The sequence below is a fragment of the Numenius arquata genome, chromosome 13 (assembly GCF_964106895.1).
Source record: "Numenius arquata chromosome 13, bNumArq3.hap1.1, whole genome shotgun sequence".
NCBI classification, from domain to species: domain Eukaryota; kingdom Metazoa; phylum Chordata; class Aves; order Charadriiformes; family Scolopacidae; genus Numenius; species Numenius arquata.
Genome location: NC_133588.1, coordinates 20,744,695 through 20,770,974, shown reverse-complemented (window position 1 = coordinate 20,770,974; position 26,280 = coordinate 20,744,695). Strand labels below are relative to the sequence as shown.

Genomic DNA, 26,280 nt, shown 5'->3' with positions numbered 1-26,280 from the left:
TTGTTTGTTTTTTTTTTTTTTCATTTTTTTTTAACCTTCTATTTAAGCATGGAGGCTTGATCAACAGGAATTCCGGTCTCTTGTAATGGTGATGTAAATCTGTGACTAAAAATGGACCCTAAGAAAATGTGAAACAGACTTACATTGGTTTATATTTGCCATGTTTTGTGATGGGTGAGCCAGACTGTGCTGTGAATGTCTTTCTTCAGGACTGAAACTGGAAAGTAATGTCAGTACTGAAAACAAAATCAAAGCCGTATTTCTTTATTCGGTGTTTTCTACCTCATCTTATTTAATTCTCACAGAAATAGGGTTAAACTTGAAGATAAGCTCTTCCATCTTAATTTGTTTCTTGTTCAAAAATTACTCTCTGAATGATGGGCAAAAGTTCCTTTTTTTTCCTACAGAGAAAGAGTAAAGTGCTGAAACTATAGTCTTACTTAAAAGCACATGAAAAACCAGATATAAGCAACTTACTCATTTTTTTGCATCTTTTACAAGGACTTCAAAATATTTTTCATGGTAATTGTGATGTAGGATTAAACAAACTAGTGTTTCTATATCCATCACTTGCAGATGCCTGGTTTGGTATCAGATCTGTAATGTAGGTCTGTGTTCTCTATAGTGGATAATTCTGAGGTTAAGGTTTATAATCTTCTTACCATGCCTGTGTTTTTGCTGAAATGCCACAGAGACTGTTTAAGCAGATATTATGAAAAGAAAAAAGGGGGAGAATCCTATTATGGGGCTATCTTTGTGCCTCAAAATGAAGTAGACTCACCTTCCACATCATCTCTACCCTGGGATTTCCAGACCAACAAAAAAAGGGGGAAAAAACTTTGAAAAGAAAATGGAGTATGTCATCTTCAGTTCCACGTTAAGTAAAGTTTTGCTTAGGGATTTTTTTAGCTATAGCGTTAGGCAGTCTTTGAATTTTTTGTGTATGTTCTAATCGTCTCATGATGTTTTCAGGTGTCTTTCTTTTTTACCTCAGATCTATACTCTACTTTGTTTCTTCAGATACCATAAAGGCAACACTAAGAATATGTTGTGTGAGTTCTTGTCTAAGCAACCAGTTTCTTTACTCGACCTGGAATGTGTCTTTGGAGAGTTCCCATCTGTTGAATAGGTGTCTTAAATCTCTGCCAGCGACTTGACCTTACCTAGCCTGTGTTTCCTTATAAAAATGGAAAAGTATCTTCATTTATTGTCTAGTTTAGTTTTAGGGGCTAATCTTCTTGGGATGCTGTAAGCTTATCAAAGGATTTTCAATTTTACCAGCAATCCTTCTTTTCCTCAGCCACTTAAGGAAAAAATAAACACTGAGTTCAAGGATTCTGCTGTTATTTTCTTCGTGGACAAGAGAAATGACATTTTACAGCCATGGGAAAAGACTCCTTCCCTCTCAAATATATACATAGGTGAAGAGATCAAGGAGTTCAAATTCCAAGGGGCTGCAGGAGCAAACACTCTGTGGGCTGGTCCTGTCTAAACAGCGTAGTTTGAACCTTTTCAAATGCTATTTACCAATTAAATCGTAAAAAGTAATTTTCAACTTTAATTCGGGAAATAGCAAGGGCACAGTGTATAAATACACCTTTTATTATCATTAGTCACTAATAATAAAGGTTAATGTTTGTTAGGGTTGGTATTTATTGCTTGCAGTAAGGAAAATGTTCTGCTTTGACCAATACTTAAGTAAATGGTAAGGATGGTTCTAACTTGCAGCTTCGCAGTATCTCAGAATGGGTACTTTCCATTCTAACCTTGCTACTTAACAGCTTGCTTAATTTTCATCAGGGGACCGTCTGTTTACTTGCACTTGCTGTTCTTTGAATCCCGCCATTAATAAACGTGATTTCACCACTGTCATCCTTAGATGCATTTTAATTTTTTTTTTTTTTCAGTAATTGCAGGTATGCTGCAAATAGAATAGAACAGTCTCTTTTTTTAATAGCTGTGTCAATGCTGGCTTATGCTACTGGACTGCAAGATCTTTGCATCTCGGGAGAGTCATTAGGAAAGATTAGATGACTAAGTCATTCTTAATGCCCATGGTGTGTATGTCTTTTAAATAGCTGCTTTTTTTTCCCCCCTACTTAGTTCTTGGTTACAGTGTAGTTGGTTTTGCACCTGGGATAAATAAGGCTGTTGAAAAGATCTTCAGGTTTCCTAGAGGTTTTGTGCTAGACCTGCCTGAATAGTGCACATCTTACTGAGAGACAGATTTGTTTTTGTGAGCACAGCTGTTCAGAGGTTCTTCATAAACTTGTAAATGCTGCGTATGTTGTTCTATCCAGAAGATCACCAAAAAATTCAAGAAGCCTTTTCTTAAGGATATTCTAAAGGAATTTTGATGGCCTAGCTTGACAATAGCGAATTAGGGTTTTATTCAGAGTTTTAACAGTGTTTCAGAGCCTGATCTGAATTAGCGGTTTCTCTAATACACAGCCAGCTCTTCTTTTTTTCATTCGAGGAAGAAGAACCTCTCTTTGATCTCCTTTTTGAGTCCAAAATTCAGGTTGCATTCCACTGGTGTTTCATCAAGGAGGGATTACCAGATACCATTTGCTTTTGAAAATGGCATCTTTCGCATGCCCGTTTCTAGCCGAGGAAATCGGTGAATACTGAAGCATTCCCTAGAGGTTATGATGCTCTGTGCTGCCTGCTTTTGAAATCTCAGTTTAACTTTAAATTTACCAAAGCCAAACATTTTACACGTAAAACAACTTTTAAGTACTTCAGTATCTCTAGATACTTCATGTCTGAATGCATGTTTATATAGATATGTGGAAATTAATTTAGTAGGGGGGAAATTCAGAGATAAAAAAACTGGAGGTCTCACTCACTGGGAAACCACATTTTTAAAAGTAAAGAAGCCCTCAAAATGCATTTGCTCTTCCAGATTCAAGCTGACTGACGCTGTCAAATTTTTACCATATTTGTTTACGTTAGATGTGCAGAGTAGGACGGGTGCTCAGAGCTCTCCTAATGGCAGAGCAGTGCCTGGCCAGCCAAGGGTTTGTAGTTGCAGAGGAAAAGCTCTTGGAACTCCTGATGCACAGTGCCGGTACAGGGGCGTGAATTTTTCGTCCCAAAAAATCTTGGGAGTTGCTCTCCGAAGAGCAATGTTCTGGCTGGAGAGATAACAGCATCTTTCTGGCTTCAAAAATAGAGCAAGGGCGAAAGAAAATAACTGGATTTAAATGACCTGTAAATGGGCGGGGGGAAACTTTCTACCAGGCTCAAAATAGGAAAATGAATGCCCTTCAGTTCCCCGGACATAAGGGCGTACTCATGCTCATACTCGCCTTCAGCGTCTCCCCGGTACTGACACAACTGAAGGCCAGAGCCTGTGATGCTCTGCTCTGACAACAGGGTGAGAACCAACGGCGGTACATTGTAACAGTGGTTAGAACTGGAACTACTGAGGTTTACTTCAGACTCCCCAGGGGTTTGGTGTGGTTTTGGAAAGGTGGTGGCAGTGTTTGCTTTTTAAACTTATAATCGCATTGTGTAATCCATTCCTAGGGGAAATTGTGTTCATTTATTATGGACAGAATGTGCTCCGTAAACTCAGCAACGAAACTTTATTGTCACTACAATTCCACAAATGCCGAATTGTTTTCTCAGTTTCTTGATAGGGATTGAAGAATGCTCCATGGTTTTATGTTGCTTTGTGAAAGGAAGCTGGAATGACTTGGTTGGTTTGATTTACAACCTGGAAGATACTGTAAATGGGAGGAAGGTGCAGTTATTTCAGAATCGGTTTGCTCTGTCAGCAGTAAAGGCTGAGGTAAAACAGTAAGTTGCTAATGTCAGCTGGGTAACAGAAAAAAAGATAAATTGGCATGGGTAGAGCTCTTGTAACAGAGTAAAACAATCACATAATTTCTTCAGTACCTCTACTTGGTATAGTATCTGTGAAACAAGGCAAAATAAGGTGATTAAAACAGTCTTAAGTTCTGGGCTTTTAAGGTATGATTTTCGTCAGTACCGGAGTGCCAACCAAGCTCATTTACTTGATCATGTAAAATTCTGACACGTTCACACTTGAGTGTGCTTGGAACTTGTTTCTAAATACAAGGTGGTGATTTACTGAAAACAGGATGGTTAATTCTTCATTTCAGGACTTTAAAAGTTGTTACCTGTGCGAACAGGAAGACTTCTCTGCTGTTTGTTCCTTTGCAGTACCCTAGTGCCCGGCAGTAATAGCTGTGACACTGGACTACACACCAGGGATGAGTTGAAGTAGGGGTGAGTTCATCAGTCAGTCTGTCAAACTGGTTTTATTTCTTAAATAAGCCAAGTGAATAGGGAAGAAATAGTAAAAATATATCAATTTTTGGACGGGCTTTTATTGGTGACTCTCTTTATATCCTCACCAGAAAATTGCAGCAGCAACGTCTAAAAAAATATATTTTAAAAATAAGTCTGCGATAGAGTAGATGAAGAACCAGTTGAAAACCTTAGGCAGCAAGAAGCGGTGGCTGACTGTCGGGCTGGGAAAAGGTTTGTTCTGCAGGAGCGTGTCCTGGGCCTCTTCCCTTCAGTGCCTGTGTTCGTGCCGCAGGCGGTGGAAACACTGCGAACGTACAGATTTGTGCACGGTACAAAATAGGGAGGATGCTCCAATAGAGTGGGCTGGTGAAGGGCTAGAACCCAAAGAAGTTAAAAGGTTTTTTTTGTTACACACCTTTAATGAAAGACTAAACCAGCATCTGGGACGTCTTCCTGTAAGGGCATTTCTTTCTGACCCTCGCATTCCTGCAGCGTGCTGAAAACCGCACTAAGCACGGGAAGAGAAACCAGAACAAATGTACCAGCTTCACAAGAGGTGACAGCTGGAGTGATGAGAAGCTTTTGTTTCTATACAAACCATCCTGAAAGCTTTGCATTTTGCCTGTGAGCTTTGAGCAGGATTCCCGCGTGGCTTTGGTATGCGTGAAGTGATTTCTATGCAAATGGCGCCAGCCGGAGAGGGGAAGGAGACCTTTGTCTGTGTGATTGCTGCAGACGTCAAAGGCTTGCCATGTCCATACCAAACCCACAAAGAACGTGGTGGTGCTTTGGGGTTTAGGTGACAAGTTCTAGGTGAAGGTGTGAGACAGCAGCTCTGCAGCCTCCCTCAGCTGCAGCGTTTTGAGTCTCTGAAGGCAGGCGTTTCGCAGTTCAGACTGCGCCTTTGGTGCTCTTTCCTGATGCTATTTTCTTCCATGAACTTCATCCCATTACTTAGTGTGCTTGGTTCAAAGGTTAATTGAAGTAATTTATTTCCATCCTTGGTGCTAACAGAAAAGTGAGGAATGATTACAAGTTTTGTTTCTTCCTTAGTCTTCTCACATTAGTTAGAGAAGAAATCTGTAACCTTGTTTCCTAGAGGTTCCCTCCGAAGATGAACCTCCAGTAAATGTTGCCAGATTATTAGCTCTCTGGCCGTTTAGCAGCCTTGCAGTTCTGTGTTGCGGTAGCAAGGAGTGGAAACATTTAACTTGTCAGTGGCTAGCTTGGTACAACACTAGGGCTAGGCAGTTTGAAAAAAAAAATATAGTGAGGGAAGTCGTCTTCCACTCCGTGAAAAAAATTTAAGATAATGAGGTCCTGGTAGTTAATTGGGGGTCAACTGCAGCTGTGGCTAATACTGTAAGACATTTAAGTTTTTTAATTCTTAAAGAATGATCTATAGACAGTAGAATGCAGTATATTGTGTACTCTTTTACTGTTCTGCAGTGTTCGCTTCCCCTCTGCGTGTCTCGGCGGAAGCAGAACGGAGCCCAGCAGGGCTGTGTTGGCGCAGAGCTGCAGAAGCAGCAGGAGGTGCCGGGTACATGGTGAGCGCTGCTTCTCTCGGCAAGAGCCAAGCCAAAAACACTTGGGAAAGTTGCAGAGACGGGAAGATCGTCCCAGATCAGCTATTTTCTTGACATTGTAACCCTTGCCCGTCTTGCACGCTCTTTCATGCTCTCATTTTTTTATAGCAGTACCCAGTTCAGATGTGTTCATGTCTTCTGAGCGTGTGGTGTTGTAAAGAGGAGCTGGGTGGGTGCACTGGAAGCTGATGGCTTTGGTCTTAAAGGCCGCTTAATGATTTATGGCCAGTGTCGTTATCTCCCTTCAGAAGGTTCACAGACTTCACGAGGGCAACTTCTCTGAAAACTAAAGAGCTGAGTTCCTGCTGCTTCTGAAAGCAGTCTAAGAGCTCATTTGGGTTTTTTTCCAGTGCTCAAAGAAAATGTTTTTAACTGCTTTTTAAGCATAGAAATGATGGTGGTGATCATCCTTTAAGCTCTTTAAGTTATTTCTTCTAATTAGCTTTTGAAACACTGGCTTTTTGATTATTTTAAGTAGTGATGCTGCCTGCTAGGCAACCTTAACTCTTAAAATTACCAACTTTGGTAGTAATTCCAGTGGGATTTTTGTTTGGGTTTGGTTTTTTTTACTTTGTGTTTAAATGTTGTGTTTTAATAAAGTTGTGGTTTTTTTCAAAATAATATTTATATGTGTGGGTATATATACACATACGTATGTAAATATATACGCCTGTTCTTTAAATTTTTCATAATCCTAAGATCAGTGGTCTGCAATAAACGACATTTCACGTACTTCTTTTACAAAGAAACATACAAAACCCAAGTGTTTTAATGCAAGATGAAAAACATCCAGAGCCTAAGATTTATCTTTAATCTGAAAGACTTAAGGGAAAACCAGTTCTTTTAGCTGTTCATAAAGTAAGAAAATTAGTTTCTTGCCTAACTGTCAGAAGGAGTTGGAGAGAAGCACCTGTCTAAACATTAATTCTATTTGTATAATACTTGACACTCTTGAAAATGTGTTTGCTTTTGCAGATCTGAAACAATTCCCGGATTTTACTGCCCGAGAATGTCAAATGGGTGATATGTACAAATGTACTTAAAGTATCTTTTAATGGGATTTTTTGGTATCAACAAAAAAGTGGTTCTGAGCCACAAAAGGACTTTTCCTCCATGGGACAACATGTTTTCTTGGGTTTTTTTGCAAATGCTGTGGAAGCTGAGTATGGACAATCTCCCAGGGATCTGATTAAATGTTAGCTCATTTAAAGTTTAACATAATGTTTTAATGATAGGCAAATGAAAAAGCAATTGTAGCATTTGACGGCAGCGCTAGTGTCACTGTCGGGGTGCTGTCCTGTGAACCATGTGTTAAACCTGCCCTCAAGGAAGAGCTGTGAAAACGGGAAGCGGATGTGGCGCAAGTGTATTTCCAAGACATTCCCAGTTCATTTGAGTGGAAGAACAGATAAGCCAATATTGAGAGAGTTTTGAAAAATCTCACTTCTATTTCCAAGGAATTACTAATATAATAGTTTTTTCCCTGTGAAGTCGCTTATTTTTACAAAATCTTGAGACCTATTCAAAAGGGCAATTAAAAACAGATGAGAAGAATACATAAATAATTTACATATGCAGTTGCAAGGCTGTATTTGGATACTCAGAGATGCTTATCTTGAAAAATGTCATAAAATACTCAATTTGCAAAACGTGACTTCAAAAACACAAAAACCAATGTGGGTGTAGCCGTGTTTGATGTTCTTTCAGGCTCAGGGTCAGCATTTGGGCAGACTGGAGCTTGTGTGGCAATCAGGGGAATGCGTATGTCTGTATCGTCTATGTATGACTCGTCTGAGGAGGTATTTCAGACCTTCGTTTCAAACAAGATTTTTCAAATTCAAGGAAGACAGGAGATGGGGCTGGTTTAGCAACAGAGCACCCCTGGGCCCCCCCCCCCCCCCCCAAAAAGCCAGCAAAACCTCCCTGACACCTTCACGTTCTGAGTCATTTAAGACTGTGCTTAAAAAATTGTTTCTGATGTTTTGGTTGTTATTGTGAGTCCTTGAGTCCTCAAATAATCAAGTTGAAAAAGCCGGGAGAAGGAAAGAATTGGAAGATGGAAGATGATCCCTCTGTTCACTGCCCAGGAGCAGACCACGCGGTAGCTGTGCTGGCTCTATTAGTCAGAGTCTCAACGTGATGTGTTGAAGTCTTATCTGGATGAGCTGGTGAGGCTGTTGCACTCATTCCCAGCAAAGGAAAGTCCGTATTAAAATTCCACTGTGAGCAGGACTTGTGTATGTTTGACTTCAGCTACCTTGGCGCTTTGTTTCTCCTCAGGGTGGTATCTGAGTGCACGAGGATTGTTCAAGTGCTCTGAGACTCTGCGGAGTCTCTGGCTTCCCAGTGTATCGCAGGAGCCAGCTTCAAAAACAGCACATACACACAGCACCAAAAGCCGTGGTGGGACCGGAGACGCTCTCCCCACCTTCTCCTAAATGACCCTCCTCTGCCCAGTCGCGGCCCTGCACCTCAAGAAAGCAGGAAGCCTTCCAGACAAGAGCAGTATGTGTTCTTTGGGGGATTTAACTTTGGTTTTCTACTCTTTTTGTTAACTTTGATCAAAGCCACTGAGATGCTTCGTTATTTCTAATATTACACAACTACAGTAGTTAGAGGGTTTCTTTCCTGTGGTGTTATAATTTCCTGGTACCATTTAGGTTTTGTTTTGCAGATGAAGGTAAAGCAAAAAGCTGATCCGGCAAGTTCTATGTAAATCCAAAATAAAGTCACTTCATACCAATACGTGCTACTCCGACGTTGATGTGCACTGTTGTGAAAAATCAACAATTAGGAAAGCTAAGACAGATAGTCGCTCTAATAATGCAAAGGCTGTCAGTGCTGCAGAGAATGCTTCTGGGGAAAAAATGTGGCTTCTGCAGGTACTGAATCTCAGTGGGATGAACTGAGTCTGGAGGAAGGCCGTAGCCTCTGCTGGTATGTTGTCAAAACCAGGGTAGGGATGTGCTGACGCCAGGCTCCTGTAGATCTGCTTCGTGGGCCTGGTCCTTGTGCCTATGTGTCTGTCTTGGCTGCTTCACTGTCACATTTTTCTCTGTCCGTGAGGTGAGAAGACTTTTGGCAGACAGTCTGGACATAAGGACAGACAAAAGGACATCTTGGGATGTCAAGATGCTTCATCACCAGCAACGAGAACAGACAACAACACATTATTTTTTCCCCACTGCTTTATAGATCGAGTATAGATCACTTTATTTGGTGATCTGGGCAGAATTTATTGAAATGTGCCCTTTTAAATTAAAACATACATAATAGAGACACATTATTTACCATATTGGAGGCTTTCTGTTTTGCTGTTCACTTGTTTTGTGGCAAGGTGTGTGTCTGTGCTGGAACACCAAGCTTACCAATTTTTTTTATCTTGTTAACTGAATACTTGTCTTTGTATGTTAACTTAGAGCTGTACCACGATTTGCCTTAACAAGGAATAGTCTTTTCTTCAAAAAACCAAAATCATATTTTAGGCTAGATTTACGCTACTGATGGTACAGCTGGAGAATATGCTGTTGTCATTTTGATGACACTAAAAATACAGTAATCTTGAGGAGGGTAAATGTTCCATTACATCTTGCATAGTTGAAAAAGTAAAATTCAGGCACTGAGTTCTCTTTCTTGGATGAGATGCGTAATGCATCGATTCTTATCACTGAGATTCTTGTTGAATTTCATTTTTAGTAGGGGATGAAGGTTTCACATCACAATAGCTAAAATCATGTCCGTAAACTAGGTCCTTCTGAGAGCTTTTATCTAAGTGTGGCTCGTGTGCTGTGACAGCGCTCCACAGGCTGTTCTTCCCCAGGGATTTGTGTAAGAGTTCTCTCATTCTCCTGTTTTCTTTGGATGTGGATTCCCAAATGATTTCAAGTTCCCCTTCCACTTTCCTAGAAAAAAATGGAGAGAAATCCTACTTTTAAAAACACTTTTCAGCAGTACACAATTCCAGTGTGTGAACAAGCAGATTATAAACTGCATGTATTCAGATGCTTGAAATGATCTGATCGAATTTCATTCTTCCTTTGTTTTTAAAGAAGCCCCTAAATGTAATGCCAGAGAGGGTATGATCAGAAAAAAGATCTGGACCCCTGTAATGAGCTGGATTAAGCCACACGAAGGAGCGGCGCATGAGAGATGCAGCTGCCATGGCTGCCGCTGTCGCCTGGGTGGGGATCGGTTACTCAGTATCTGCTTCAAAATGCTTTCCAGAGACAGTTACCCTCCGCTTTCGCTTGGGGGATGTGAGGCACAAAGAGTAAAATGAGGTGACTGAACTCCTTCAACAAGCTGTCCTGAGTTTCACCCACTGCTTCACTCTGGCCCTTTGTATTGTGGCCTCGGAACCTTTTCAGCATCTTGTTTTGTTTTTAAAGGAACTTTTCCATTGTCCGAGGGACAAGCCTCTGCTCTCCGTTCCCACTTCAACTGGAGCCCACACGCAGAGTGCACAGCTCTCTTGCCTTCTACCGTTACTGTATACGAGCTTAATCTGGCTTACCCCTACTATAGCGCAGAACATTACCCAGCCTTTATTTCATCTGCTAATTTCTAAAACCAAGACTTTTTTAAAAAGATTGGTCCGTTGTTAATGCTTGTTATGAGCTTTAGGCAGAGCAAAATTGAAAGATCCCTGAATTCTGAATTGCAGTTTAATTCACCAGAATCTTATTTGGGCTGCTGGCTCAAGAATTACTTTTTATCTATCCTGTAACAGTTTATTTACATAATCCTTATCACAAAGACCAACTATTTTTATCATGGTTACAGTGTTCTGTGTCACCTTACAGGTAACAGCCCTTGCCTGTGCGGGGCTGCGCAGCTTTCCTACTGCTGGCCCTCTTCCGAGGACAGTCTGCGGCAGCTTCGTTACTGAGGCTTCCAGACCTGCCTTTGCCACCCAAACTGCAGCAGCTGTAACTGTCCCAAAGTGCTGCTCCTCTGCAGGAGGCTTATGGAATATAGTGCGACCTAGAAAACTCCTGGAGGTAAGCGTCCTGTGAAATAAGGCTTGAGGTATTTACGAACCTGTTTTTCTACCCTAAGTCATGTTAACAACTTTATGTGAAACATGCAATGTATTTCATTTAAGGAAGGGTATGCGATAACGATGACTCACAAACAATAAAAAGGACATTACGATTATCAGCTGCCTGAAGAACAGAATGATACTACTTTCTCCTCAGTTGCTTTAGGTGAAAGGTTGCTGTGAATTTCCAATATTCTGTAGCAAAGGCTGTAATTATTGAGAAGACTCTACTCTGCAGCTTCTGGGAAGGTAAAATTTGCATAACTTCAGAAGCTTTAAAAGCTTTTATTTATCAAAAGAACAATTAGATCTACATGCTTTTCTTTTTGAAAGCCCAAGTGGAAAAATCCTGTTCCCTTTGACACAATGGGTAACTACTGCAGCCCCTGATTTTTGTCAACAGGTGAAAGATGATGCAGGAGGGGAGAAAATTTCAAAGAGAGTCACCTTTGTTACGTCTTACGAAGCCCGTGTTAGTTTGGATGCAGCCTTGTTAAAAACAGCATGATGAGAGAAAACACCAAAATGAGGAAGCAGGTGACTGAGGACTGATCAGAGGTGACTCCTGCACCTGCTGTGACGGCAGTAGCTCCCCTTGGGACGCGGGGGCTGGGGCAGGGGGTCCCCCTGACCCTCATCCTGCTCGCATTAATGAGGAGGGGGCTGCTTGTCTCGCTGAAAGAACTGCCGTTCCCACACCTGAAGTGGTATCTTCCCTTGTTTTACAAGAAAACTTACCACCAGCAATAGATCTGGTGAAATTTTATGGTGAAGAATTTCATGGCAGTAGCTAGGTCAGACGTGGTAGGATCTCCTGACTTTGCTATTACAAAACTAAATGCAAGAGCAGAAGCAATTACATGGAAGAGTTTTCCGTCTTCACCCGCTTGCAGTGCATTTAACTAGACTGATGGTGGTCGGTGCCTTTGAAATAGCTTAATTTCTTTTAGAGTCTTCCTAAAGAGAAATTGTACTTTAAGAAAATACAAAACCAGCTATCCAAACAGTCAGCATACCTTCAGCTAAATTCTGAGTTAAACTGGCTTTCCTGCTTCAAATGTAGCATGCTACTTTGGCTTTCATTATTTAAACACTGAAATTACAAAATCTAACATATAATACATTTATTGTATGTGCTTACCATAATGTTTATACAGGTGTTTTGAATTGAAACGTTATCAGCTAGACAGCTTTCTGGACTATGAATGTACTCTGTAAACAGAGCTAGTGGAAATAAATGTAATTGTTTGGTCCTGTCCTGGCACCGGTGACTTGGGTTGCCAAGCTACAGGTGACTACAGATGACATCTAAACCACAATCAGTTTTTCCTTCCTTACTTCTGTGACTGTGTGTAGGGAAGGGAGCGAGAAAATAATAAGCCTTCTAAGCCAGAAATACACGAAGCTGACCAAAATACATGTTTAAGCTCTGGCAGATAGGTGTAAGAGAGTACAGACATAACGGGATTACTGTGGGAAACTACTTTGTATTACCACAATACTCGAGATGAATAAAGGAACAGAAGAAACCTAGTTTATATGAACAGTATCAGTCATGATGCTAATGCTAGTTGGTCTCATTTTATAAGATTAAAAATATATTCTCTCATATAGGTGTAGAATTCAGCTGACTTCAGTGACATTTAGCTTTTTAAATATAGTTTCTAATATAGTTATCAAAGGAAAATAGCAGATGATGAAGATTAACTTTCAGAGTTGTGTTTGTTACATTATACACTAATAAAGACTGTTAAGGCTTAACTACCACCAGAAAAAGGCAGTCACCAATTACCCTGTTCATTAACATCAGAGACTGCAAAAACACAAGGCGTTTGTGAGGTTCCTCTTATGCTTGTTTCCCTAAGTCATTTTTCTTCACCGTCACATTGTCAAATGGTGTAGTTCCAGGTGTAGCTCTTGCTTCTCAAAAGCTAGCTGCAAGTATTAATTGTGTGTGCTTACTGAAGAAAAACCAACCATTTCAGACTGAAGAGGAAAAAGTGATTTAGTATAACTCCTGTATGGGAAGCATAATTAATTATTTGACAAGGCTGTGTTACATCCTCCCATTTACCTACTTTGGGGCTAGAAAAGTAAATTTGGAATGATCCATGGACTTTGAACTACGCTCTATTCTACATTAAAAAAAAAAACTTCTTTATTTAACCTGCTGTTCTCTGCTATAAAATATTGCAACATGAGGCCAGAGGTCTGAAAGGCACTTAATTAGTTAAAAAACCCTAAAAAAGTACTTCCAGAGAAATGTGGGATAATCAAATTACTGTTTTCTCATGCAAATTTTAGAGATTAATGGCACCTTCACTGTACAATTCCCAGCAAACCTGTTTTAACAGCACTCTGTAAGGTAATCGAGAGGAACTGCTGATGTAACTTGGGCGATGTCAAGCCCTGTCTTTCTGTTGTCTCTAAATCGATCATTTCACAGTGGCAGAGATGATTCACAAAATGACGGCTTAATTACCTCTCCTCAGTTTTTCCTGTTTACTGATAACGAGAATGTGCTATGCAGCTTTTCCCTACCAGAGGGGAAAAATACCTTTAGAGAACTCTATTTTAAAAGGGTATTTAAACACCAACAGTCATAATCTTGTATAAATCTGTTAAATTATCTTTTTGTCTTTTTATTCTGCATGTAGCAAATCTACGCTGCTTATTAACAGAACAGTAAGGCAGATTGAAAAGGAAACCCATCATACGCGTACTCATTAGATTCCTTTAATTTCCTACTGTTCTGAAAACTCTTAAGAGTTGTGGAGGGGAAAGCGTTCAGCCTTTAGTAGAAAATGCTATTAAATAATTACCGTGTATCTCTATGATTTTTAGACACCATCCCCTCACCCTAAATCATCAAAGACTAGGCTCAGATTGATATTTTTCTTAAGAAGAGGAGTAGTAGTCATCAAGAACAAATTCCTTCTTCAAAATGTCTTTCTTGGAGCTGGGAAGGAGGGAATTAAGAGGAGCATTTCAGCGTTTTCAGTATAGCTACAACGCGGGTGAGAAAAGATACCTGGAATATAGCGTGTGAGGCTGCCTCCCCCCACCCCTTCTGCCCCTCAGCTCCGATCGGATCCTTCTGCCGGGGCCCATTTACCTCTTCTGCTGCAGCGCTTCATCCAGGCTTTCCTGTCTGTCCTGCAGCAGCCGCTGGAGATGCTCCATTTCTTGCTGGTACTGAGCAGTCTTCCCGGCAAATTCTTTCTCCTGCTCGGTCATTTTGAGACTGATGTCTCCAAGCTTCCCGGCTGCTTTCTTTTTATACACCTGTAAGAGTTAAAGATGATAGGAGAAATGTGATTATTGGAGAAATAAGGACAACCAACTCGCTACCAACAAAAGAACTAGCTAGAGGTACTAATTTGCAGTTGGATCTTTACATTAGGGCTGCCTTACTTCAGTATGTCAGGTAGGTTGCATTATGGGGTTTTTTTACCTATTTGTTAATTTGAAGGTATTACACTTGTGCTTTGTCCCGCATGTAAAACTAGTGTGTACAGTGTACACCATACGGTACGTTTGTCTCACATGGAAAGAAGTGGCTGCAAAAAAAGGGCTTCTTTTTCAAGATGCAAGGCTACACTTCAGAGCACACGTTGCTTGTCCAAGTCATACCTATCAATGCGTATCGTGAAGTGTCTGTGTTCTGTTAGTTGTTTAATCTTAATACAAAGAGGAAGAAAAAACTAGCTTCGTGTTTTACAATAACTTGCTGCTTCACGCAGTAGTCCCTTCTGTTCAGTAAAGCGCAAGTGATTTATTTTTTTCGTTACTGGCAATAATAACCAAATATATTGGTTTAATCTCAAAGCAAGAAAGCCTTTTTGAACAAAGGGATGTTGCTTTCTGAAATAACTTTCCATTAAATTATCTAAGCACACAAGGAATTGAAAAGTGTGGCTTGTGTATCATTACACGTTTCTGCATCCTGGTGCTCTTGACAAAACCAACAGATATTACCCAATACTAGCTTTTTTCTCGTGATTACAAACAGAATGCTTATACTGTTATTGTATCCGCAAAAGGCGACGTTTGATACAGGTTACAGGACAGAGTCTTGGGATGGAAGCACCTCCTTTAATAAAACTGCAAATGATTTAGCGAAGCTTTGAAAATCCTGCTATTTATGTCTTGCTAATACAAAGTTTTATCTATAGTGTTAACCACCAAGGTTTTTCTCTGCATTTGATTCAAAGCAGAAAGAGTATTGCCTTTTGGAGGAAGGGGGGGGAAGACATTTTTAGGCCTGTGCTGCAAGCTTTATAATGCTTTCCACAAACTGTTTCCTTTTGAGCTCTTGTAAAATGTGTCATTTTGGAGTTTCATTTTCTAGAGGCGGTAGGACAGTGATTAATAATACTTACCTAGAACATTAGTCGCTCAATATTTAAGGCTGACTTTCATGGGTTTTTCCCTAGCTTTTCCCTGTTGGTTCTAAGAACAGAACCAGAAGCCTGCAAGTTAACCAGTCACGTTACCCAGCTGCCTAGGTTCCCAGAGAAGTCTTCAGAGCGCGGGTGGATGCTCTTCCTGTGACGCTGTGGGAGGACAGTGATGAGCATGTTCCCTCTGAGCAGAGGGTGCGTGGAGCCAGCCTGGAGGAAGTGCAGAGCATGGGAAACCAGCCGGACTTTCCCCTGTGTCAGTAAATGCCTCCTCCAGCTCTGGACCCGGAACCTCAGATTCTCTCTTTAGGGCCTGTGATTATTTCAGAGAATTAGGGAGAACTTCCTCTCTCGTTTAACACGTAAAAGGCTGATACAGGACAGCAGCCAATGCTATTGGTGAAATCCATTTTTATCTCGTGGTCATAGATCATCCAGCTCGTGGGAGGTGTGTGTCTGAAGCTGCCCTGAGCTGGTCCCAGGCTGTGGCTGCCCCTGTTGGCTTCCCATGCCTGCTCCTCACTTGCCAGCTGGAGCTGTGTCACCTGCACGGAACGGCTGTGAAATCAGCGGGGCACAGAGGGCAGAAGCGCACCACTTTCTGCCCTAATGATGGGGGCATGAAACTAGATAGGAGGGATACATAGTTCCCGTCCTGCTCCTATGACTGCTTATAACCAGGTCTGTTTAAAACGCGTAGGGTGCCGGGAGCCCAGCCTGCGCCGTGCTGCCCGTGGGAGCCAGCCCCGCTCAGGGTGGCTCTGGGCACGCTGACACAGCCCTCGCAGCAGGCTGCCTCTGGCTACTGCAGGACAAGCCTGAAAAATCAGCTGAAATAAACCAAATGATGTAAAAGTAGAATTGAACTTAATTTGTTTCAAAAATTAAAATACCAAGGTAGGTTTTGTTTCCTTAACATAGTTCCCGTGCAAAAATGATTGATTTTTCTGAATATTTGTATTCAACCTATTTGATAGTGCTCTACGGTTATTTTCTGAATAGCCCATGGTTGTACTGATAACCTACAAAACATTTTCCAGTGAGTGACATTGTGTAAAGTTTGTTTACAGTAATTGCTAAATCTCAAGCTAAACCGAAAAAGAATCGCTTTTAATTTGCTACCTAACTTAAGCATACATAGTTTAAAGTATGTAATAAAGCAGTCTATGTAAATATCTGTGTGGTTTGGGGTTTTATTTTAGCAATACCCTGTTACTTAGCTTTAAAGATTTTCACAGTGATTCTGTGTTTGATAATAAATTTGCCAGATCTTCATTGATTTTGAGGTTTCTCAATGAGGAACAGAATTTTTGTTCATTTACTTTCTCCAAAAGAATCCACTAAAAGGAGGCACTCTGGACCAGAAGACGGGATCCACTTTTACATGCAAAGCGCAAGTGACCTGGCTTCAGAGGGCAATGACGGGAAGGGAACGGAATTGCCAGCTTTCTGAAGGACCCGTCTGCGGGGTGTGTGCCCCGGGTTTGCAGGGCCCCCCAGCCCTCCCTCACCTCAGTCACATCTGCAGCGATGTGGCAGAAGCTGCAGGGAATCTTGCGACATGCAAACGGTGCACCGGACCTGGAACACAGGTTTGGGTGACCTTGTGTCTGCCAAAACACGAGGCAGTGAATTTACCAGAAGGTAAACCTAAGATCCCTGGTTATGTCTAAGAAGTAGAAAATGCAGACTCACATTGTAGGTGTTTGCAAGTAACTCAACCCTGTAAGATAGAAGCTTTTCTCTCATACGCAATCCGAGGAGTGTATGCTCTAATACATATGATATAATACGTATTTCTTATCTTGTATCTTGCTGAAATAGCGGAAGATGGCTAAAACCAATGCAAAACACGCTTTTCTAAGGTAAGAAATAGGATAACACTCAAGTCACCAATAATGATATCACCCTTTCAGAAAACTGAATGCATTTTAAATACTGTTATCACTGGAGACAGACACACCTAAATCAGTGCCCCACAGTAGGTTTATTCCGTAACTCAACGTAGAGGGCAGTTACCCCATTTGTGAATTCCTGAAGCAGCTGATGGTAATACTCCTCCAGCTGAGGTAATCAGACTAATGACACCTCTACACTGTGTCCTTCAATTCAGCAGGCAGTGTGTAATCTTAAAAATAAGCTGCTGGTCAAGTTTCACGGTTGCTAGAATTGTGGAGGCAAACATGTTTTCCCAGTGAAGAATCCCTTCACCTTCCCACGTTCACCTGAATTTTTATCAGCAGCACCCGGAAAAGCAATGCGGGCAGTATGGCCTGTCCGGCTGGAGGAGCTGCAGTACGTATTGGGATTAAAAAAGTCTTGTGACTAAGAAGAACCAAACTAAAAACTTGACAATGTATTCAGATTCATGAAAACAGGTTTTTTCATGTAAAACAAAACAATCCTGTAACTTTCCCTAAATCACTGAAGAGAGACCAAATGAATAAAGCTTATTATTTAGAAAAGTGGATTATCTGAGGGGTTTAAGAAAGTAAGATGTTTTCAAAGAAATAAATGCTAGCTCTTAGCAAAGTTCCATTAATACAATAACCAAGAAGTATGATATTTTAAGGTGCTTTTTATAAGCCCTCTGCTTTACTGATAAAAACAACAAAAAAGTTTTGCAAGTAGATTAGTCTTATTTTTGCTAAATAGAAACAGCAATAGTTAAGAACTTTATTTACAGGCTGTTTTTTCTCATTTCCGTTAACAGTTGATGGGTTAAGAAGGATTTTTTCTTTTGTTTTAATTGGTTTTTCACTTAAAATCCACTGCGTGTAATATTCTTCATTTCATACAAGTCTCTTCTCTCTCCCTTACAGTAGTCACAGATCTATTAAATTGCAGTAAATCTGTATTTAAGCAGAATGTAAGCCATTGCCTTGGTAGGAAAGATGTTTAGATAGACATGAATGAGGCTAAAAACATTTTTAAGCTGTATTAGTATAATTAGAGAATTCTTTTATGGTAGTGTTTCACGCGTTTAGGTATTTTACGAAAGGTTCCTTACAAATTCTAGCTATTTTTCCCGCTTACTGCTCTCTCTTTACATCTAGGAGTTGGTTTATTTCCTTTGTTGCCAGTTGCTGGGCTGTGTTGATCCTCAAGAGGGAAGTGCAGAAGGAGCTGGGCTCTGCTAACACAGTGCTGCACGTTTGTGTTATTTCATGCAAGAGCAGTGTACGACTCGACGGGAAAAGTGCAGTGTATGGAGACTCTGAATCTTGGGTAAAATGCACAAACTTGACTTAGTACAAAACAGCTTTTGAAAGTAATTTGTATTACTTTCTATAGAGAAGCTAATATGCCACATACCCTTCTCCTTCCTTTTTTGAGTTTACAGTAAAAGCAAAATACAAATGAAGTATAATTTTGAGTTCTTTTTACACATGGTCATAATTCTCCAGGTAAGAATGTACATGCAATGACCTGGCAGAGATGCAATGTACAAATATAATGGAAAAATGTATTTCTGAAAACTATAATGATCCATTTTGCTTTTTAAAAACTCTTTGTAAAATAATCCATGTCTCATAAAAACACTGGCACAGATTAACTACTGACTCTTCCCATTAAAAAACCAAAACATTTTATACGATATTTAGCTTAGAAATACTGTTTACCTTAACTTTTTCTTCCAGTCTTCCTAAGCGTAGACTGCCTTCTACTATTTTGTTAAGAACACCATGATTCTCGTTTTCCAAACATTTGGCCTGCAAACATAATAGTATACATAACTAAATGTGATCCTTACTTTAGACAGGGCAGACAAAATCAATACACCGAGGAAGACAAGCTATTCTGTTTTGAGCTCCAATAGTCTGAAGAACCAAGATGGAAAAAGAATCCTGAAAATTATTTTAATAATGGCTACTTAATAATTTGTCAAGTGACCACAAATACTATCTCACTAACAAAACAATTAGCAGATCCTAATGCTGATGTGAGTTAAGGCTTCATTAAGTTATCTCCAGAAATTAGGTTAGTTGCCTTTAACCACTCTTCCAGAAAATAATCTTTTGCTGCTCCTATCCTGTTTACAAAAGTCTATGTAAATAGTTAAATCCTTAAACTGAAATTTTAGCTTTCTTTTTTGATAATTCAAATTAACAATAAGTTGTGCCAGTAGGATGATAACTGTGTGAAATATCTATTAAGCCATATTGATTATTTAAAGGTAATTACCAAAAAAATAAGATGGTCACGTTCCTGAGCTATCTTCTCCACCAAACCAATAACGTTTGTTAAATAGTGATGAGCTGCAACTTCTTTTTCCATCGCTTCCTCCAACTGCAGTTTCAGAAGACCTATTTTCTTCTTTAATCGCCTATAAAATTAACAGAAAAAGAAAAATCTTTTCTTGGGGAATTCATAAGCGGGAATTAATAACGACATTAAAAGAACCTGCATTGCGTGTGCAAATCAACTTGTACAAGTCTCAAAATATTTGCAATGCTGAAAGTATTTCCCACTTTCGGGGACTGTTTTTCTTTACAATACATTGCGCGAATAACAACAGTAACAGTGATTCAAAAGAGTAATTTGTGCAATGGCTACAAGCTCGTATTTTTTAACAAATACAACAATAATACTGTTTTTCCTTTTTAAAGTCTTGTGAGCCCAACTCTGAACCAGCTGGGTACACGAGAAGGTCTGCAAATAGCGTAATACCCTATTTTTCAGGTGAGTACACAAACGATTAATTGCTATAGCTAACTTCTAGCATTAAAGAGATATTCTTAATTTGCACGTAGGCCTAGAAAATTGTGCGTGAAAATGTATAAAGCTTAGCAAAGTTCCTTGACAACCAGGCCTTTAAATGTGACAAAGATGTGTTCAGGAAATATGTTTTTTCTGTAATAGGTAGAAAATAAACAAAGTGGATGTCAGACAATATTCTTACAGGTATTTCTGCTGTTATGTTTAGACATACAAGTATTTCTATATAAGAAAATGAGAATGTGATATGACCTGTTTGTCTTCCGTGTCAATTCCATCTCAGTTTCCAGGATCCTGTTGTCAGCCATGAAGTTATTTTTCTCTAAAAGCAGTTTCTTGTTGTGAGCTTGCAGCGATGTTACTTTTCCCGTTAGTTCTTCCACCTCACAGCGCTTCTTCTCCTGCTCCTGTTGTAAATGGCTACAAAACCCAACAGCATAGAAAAGGAGTCACGCCTAGATGCCTAGACCTACTTCACTAAAAAGCTAAGTTACAGTAAAATACCCATGTAGAAAGTATGGAAGAGATACATGGAGAATGCTTAATGTCCAGTGGTGACATCAGAGAGAGGCATTGCAATCTCCTGACATGCCAAATCATGAATGGAGCGTAACACAAACTATTCAACTAATTCATCCTGACTGCACCTGAAACAAAATTTAAATTATAAAAATACCTCTACATTCCAAATGTATTCCCTTCCTAATTTTTTTCAAAGAAATTACTAGCAGAGCCAAAAAACAAGGTCTGAGAGCTGCTCAGGAAGGCACTGTACCGTAAAACAGTAACCTGCACTATCCTAAGGCTTGAAAGCAAACAAATTTATGCTGTTTCGTGTTATTTCCATATTGTAAAGACTGGAGAAACTTAGTATTTTTGGTTTAGAATTTCAGGATCCTTCAGACATTTTCCTGAAGATGGGAACAAAAGAATGAGAACATGTTATATACAGTGTTCACATAAGTAAACAGATTTGACAAAAAAGGTATTTTTAATGCCTCCTCTTCGTCTATTTAAAAGGGTACATTTAGCAGTACGTACTCTATGGTAGAAAAACTTCTACTGATGTCTCGATATCTAGGATTTCCTTCTGCAGTTTTAATTGTCTACAAAAGGTGAGACAGGATTTTTGAAATATTTCTTTACCTTTCTTTGTACTTTGGTAGTTACCTTCCTAGATTACCAGTGTACGTTTCCAGTCACCTCCTACCCAGCCTGGTGCGTATGCAGATCTGCTCACGTGAATGCTTTACAGAATTGTTTCTCTGTGCCCCATATGTGAACTCGTACCTTTTTAAATCATTCACCAAAGCAAAGTGCTCTTCTGCTGCTATTCTGCTGTTCAGTTTGGCTTTCAGCTCTTCACAGGTAGAACACAAAGCTTCCAACTGCTTCTGGTACTCTGCTATCTCTTCTTCTTGTCTCTGTTTCTTACCTTCCAAGATTATTATCTGTTTGGTCAATTTTGAAGCTTTTGGGAGGAAAAAAAAACACAAAACTGGGTACAGCAGAACTAATTCAATCACCGAGTGAAATTCCAACTAAACCAGTAATAACGTTAATTCCTAGTTGTTCATGTAAATTTAAGCAGATTCAAACTATAAAAGTGTAAAATATCAGTATCAAATACTGCTACTTATGATATAATTAACTATATTAAGTGACAAACACTGGTTACAAAGCAGAAAATTAAAGAACCCTACAAATTCTAAATTGAACATTTAAATAAGCAAATAATATCTCACAAATACCAACGTGTAAAGTGCTCTTAAATTATGAAAATTAGTGTATTGCTGTTTAACAGTTCCAGTCACTTTTTCAGAGGAAGAAAGTCAAAATGAAGTGTGCCGTGTAGTGTCAATAGGTGACACTGACGTTTCTGTTCAGTATCAGTTGACATCCAGAGCTTGATCTCGTATTAGTATTACCTCTGTTCAGCGATGCTTTGTTAGGCATATATGAAGCTAGAGAGAACACCCAAAACCAAAATCCCCCCCAAAATACCAAACAAACAAACAAAAAGTCCTCCGTAAACAAACAAAACCCCCAAACTTGCAGTACTTGGCTGTAGTTCAGATGACTAGCAACTCAAGCACTTTACCTTCTTGAACATGTTGTCTGTGACTGTCTTTGGCTTTAGCTTGTTGAATTTCGAGTTGCTCCATCAACAATCCATTTTCTTCCAAGACCAGCTTGGCCTGAGTTTGCAGTTGCTGCCTGCAATGACAACTGGCTTATAAATAAAATAAAATAAAATTCAAATATTAACTTACGTCCAAAGAAAAAAAACACAACTGACTTCCAACAGTGTAAACTTATAAAATCATATTTGAACCTCTCTAAAAAACAAATTAAAAACCCACGTTGAAAGCAATGTCAGGACCCACGGTAAGCTTATTAGAGGCATGAACTCACAAACCTCAAAATGTAAATGGTTTTAAATAATGTTTAAAATCTTTGACTAACTAAAGCAAAAATTCCATATAGCTACATAATGATGCCAGATGATTAGGAGACAGCTATGTAAGTACTAACAGAACCAAATTTCTTTTCAAAATATGCAATAAATTCTTGGATAGGGTTTGGATTTACTTGGCTTTGATCTCTGGAAAAATACTGCCCGTGTGTTTTATGGGCCTGTACAGAAGATGGGCGTTTAAACTGAACTATCCTGAGCAGATAACTTAATTCTGCTTTGTAACTAGTATTAATTCAGCTTTCAAGAAAACCAATACCAGTCTTTCTGATGTTCACCAAAGCTTAAGAAACTATTTGCTGTTCTAGTAATAGCTTAAACAGTTGAGAAGTATTAGCCAGAATGCAAGTAGAAATACAAGATGGGTCAGATGCTAGCACGTGAATTTAAACTGAAGAGTCGTCATTAATCAATCAGCAAGAGTAGCCTAAACCCAAAAAAAGTGTAGCAAAATAGACTGTTACCAAGGATTTCTGATGACAGTAACTAATACTACTTTCTTCATGTGTGGCCTGACATAGACAAAAATGCATTCTCTTGTGTATAGATCTACATAGGGACAATTTCCCCTACCATCAAATGATATTCTGAATAAATTTTAAGCTGAACCATACAGCTAATAATTGTTATCTGACAGCTAAGAAATATAAACAGTCTACCCTGAAGATTTTTGTTAACACAGAAATGAAAGTCAGCTTGCACTTGTACCCATGGAAACCTCTGCGCCCAGGAGTTTGTAAGGTTAGCTGACTTACTGAATCTACTGTGAAGTTTACTGCAGCGGGCATAGAAGAAAGCAAATGCACATCAGCCACTTAAAAATCGGTTAATAGCTAAGATAGACTTCATGTTGTTTAATCACTTAAAACACTGCATGTATTCATTTGAATGGATAAATATGAAATGCAAAGTGAATGACAAAATACATTGGTTATTTGTGACAGGAAGGTCAGTGCTGATGCAAGATGCTAAGCGTTACCAGCTGAAAGAAACAATGGAAGCTTTTTTCCTATTGGAACTATCGAGTCTGGAGTTGAGGAAAATGGATTGTGGATCTTACTGGACAAGTCTCTGAAGTATAGCAATAATAATAATTTTGCAGGTAAAAATGCAACTTTTAAATTGATAGCACTAAGATCATATTTCATCAACAGGTTTAGGCATAAAGAACACCTCCCAAACAGCCAAGCTACATCCTCACCCTCTGCTACGCCTGGCACCACGAAGCTTCCTTGTGAAATAACATCTTTAAAAATTGCTACAAAAGGGGCATTAGGCTGGTCGAGACCAACTCCTTCACATGAGCGTTTATGTCAATGCAAATAACGGGGCAATGCACTTCAAGGCTGAGTGCGAAGGAGCCCCTGAAGGTACGGAGCAAGAGCTTGGTGAGGTGGCATTGCTGCTGACATCCTGCCTCACTGAACCCCGGCCAGGAAAACAGCTCCCAGACAGAGACTACAGGCAGCCTGAAACAGGTCAAAGTGATAGGAACCTCTCTCATTCATTTGCAGAGAGGCAAAATTAAAAGCAAAGTTGTTAAAAAGTTCAAAAATTCGTATTTAAAAGCTGAAACACCTCTATGAAGAGTGTTTTCAAATTTGTGGACAGTATATAAGCATTCAAGTATACATAAAATATCCACAGTATTTTATTAAAGCACCTATAGAACACTTTGATACCTTTATAACAACCTACTTAACCGAATCTATACAGAAACTAAACACTTGTGTAATTCTGCCTCGAGGAGGCTCTCTCTGAAAGTCCGTCACTGTCACTGGTTAACTCTGCAGAGACTTAAGAGTGGGAGAGACAGCTTGAGTTGTAAAGTCCTCTGAGTGCAGACACTGTGCCACAGGACAGGACCCCTTCCATACAACCACCACCTGTGCCCTGAGAATGTTTATGTTCACTACTCACGGTGGATGCTGTTCCAAAACATGTTACGCTGGTTCAGCATCATCCAATTTCCACTCAAGTTTGTTTATGGTGAATGAATAGCCAGTTGTTGTTCCAGTAACACTGCCCTCGGTCCTGTAAATGCAGTTTAAGTAGTTCTTTGTATATTCCCTGATTCTTGTTCCTGATGTGCTTACAGAAAGCAACATTGTCCTTTCTCAGCCTTTGTTCTGCTAAAATAGAAAGGCAAATCTGTCTAAACTCCAGATAAAAGAGGCTCTGCATTTCCTTGGCTACACCACAAACCCTTTCAGCTTTCTCTGTACTTACTTCCGTCTAATCACATTGTTATTGCACAGCCTCTCCTAGAAGGACCTATTCTAACATACCCCAGGACTACACTGGCTTTTTCTTTTTCTTTATGGCTCTTGCCCTAAAAAGCTCACAATCATCTTGCGATGACTCTCGACAAGGACATAGGGTGTATCATCAGCAAGTTCGCAGATGACACCAAGTTAAGCAGGAGTGTTGATTCCCAGGAGGATAGGGAAGCTCTACAGAGAGACTTAGATAGATTGGATCATTGGGCCAACATCAATGGTATGAGTTTCAACAAGGGCAAGTGCCAGGTTCTGCACTTGGGCCACAATAACCCCGAGCAGCGCTACAGGCTTGGGGAAATGTGGCTGGAAAGCTGCCTGGAAGAAAGAGACCTGGGGGTTCTAATGGACAAGCGGCTGAACGTGAGCCGGCAGTGTGCCCAGGTGGCTACGAAAGCCAACGGCATCCTGGCTTGTATTAGAAACAGCGTGAGCAGCAGAAGTAGGGAGGCGATTGTGCCCCTGTACTCGGCACTGGTGAGGCCACACCTGGAGTATTGCGTCCGGTTTTGGGCACCTCAATCCAAGAGAGATGTCGAGGTGCTGGAGCGAGTGCAGAGGAGGGCAATGAAGCTGGTGAAGGGCCTGGAAAACAAATCCTATGAAGAGCGGTTGAAGGAGCTGGGACTGTTAAGTATGAGGAAGAGGGGGCCGAGGGGAGACCTCGTCACTCTCTAAAACTACTTGAGAGGACACTGTAGAGAGGTTGGTGCTGGTCTCTTGGCACAGGTAATTAATGACAGAACGAGAGGGAACGGCTTCAAGCTCCAACAGGGTAGGTTTAGACTGGACATTAGGAAAGAATGTTTCACAGAACGAGTGGTCGGGCATTGGAACAGGCTGCCCAGGGAGGTGGTTGAGTCACCATCCCTGGATGTGTTTAAGAACCGTTGAGATGTGGTGTTGGGGGATATGGTATAGGGGAGAACTTTGTAGTGTAGGGTAGATGGTTGGACTCGATGATCCCAAGGGTCTCTTCCAACCTAGACGATTCTATGATTCTATGACTCAGTACGACCAGTCTCTTCTCCATCTCAGTTGCCAATTGATGAATGCCTGACTTAGGTAAATTGGTTTTAAGCCTCGTATGTATTTTATACTACTTAACTTCATTACGTGTGCATCGTTTCATTTCTCAAGAACAGTAAATTCTTCTAATGCCATATGCCAATACCATTTTATATCAACGAAAAACTGAAGTCATTGGCACATTCCTACTATCAGTAGAAGTGTAAAAGTTAAGCATGTAACCTGCAGCGTCTGGGACAGAATTACATGGTCTTTGTGTGTAAAACTGCACTATTTAATCCTTACTCCAAAATTATTTCAGGCATTGCAGATCAGCATTGTTCTGACAAGACATAATCATGACCCTATTAGCTCTTCAGCAAAATGTAATTTGCTTGAGGGGAACAAGATTTTTCCTTAAGATCTGTAATCTTAACAGTTTGCATGCAACAAGCAAAATAATAAATAGCTTTTAAATTAATTT

The 26,280-nt window shown here is 40.1% G+C and overlaps 1 protein-coding gene across 3 annotated transcripts in view; it reads right to left on the bottom strand.

The window, feature by feature from the left end:
- Positions 1-7,302: 7,302 nt before the first annotated feature.
- The window catches only part of CEP89 (centrosomal protein 89), a 31,770-nt gene continuing 12,792 nt past the window's right edge, over positions 7,303-26,280 (bottom strand). Inside the window, exons 13-19 of one of the 3 annotated variants that reach the window (XM_074157907.1) lie at positions 22,135-22,250; positions 21,324-21,504; positions 20,286-20,453; positions 19,500-19,641; positions 18,938-19,027; positions 14,027-14,196; positions 7,303-9,772 (exon numbers count right to left, since the gene is read on the bottom strand). In XM_074157907.1, coding sequence (XP_074014008.1) covers positions 9,535-9,772; positions 14,027-14,196; positions 18,938-19,027; positions 19,500-19,641; positions 20,286-20,453; positions 21,324-21,504; positions 22,135-22,250 — 1,105 coding nt within the window. In that variant the 3' untranslated portion in view covers positions 7,303-9,534. The remainder of the gene's footprint in view (positions 9,773-14,026; positions 14,197-18,937; positions 19,028-19,499; positions 19,642-20,285; positions 20,454-21,323; positions 21,505-22,134; positions 22,251-26,280) is intronic. The other 2 variants (XM_074157909.1, XM_074157908.1) reach the window with 2 other exon arrangements.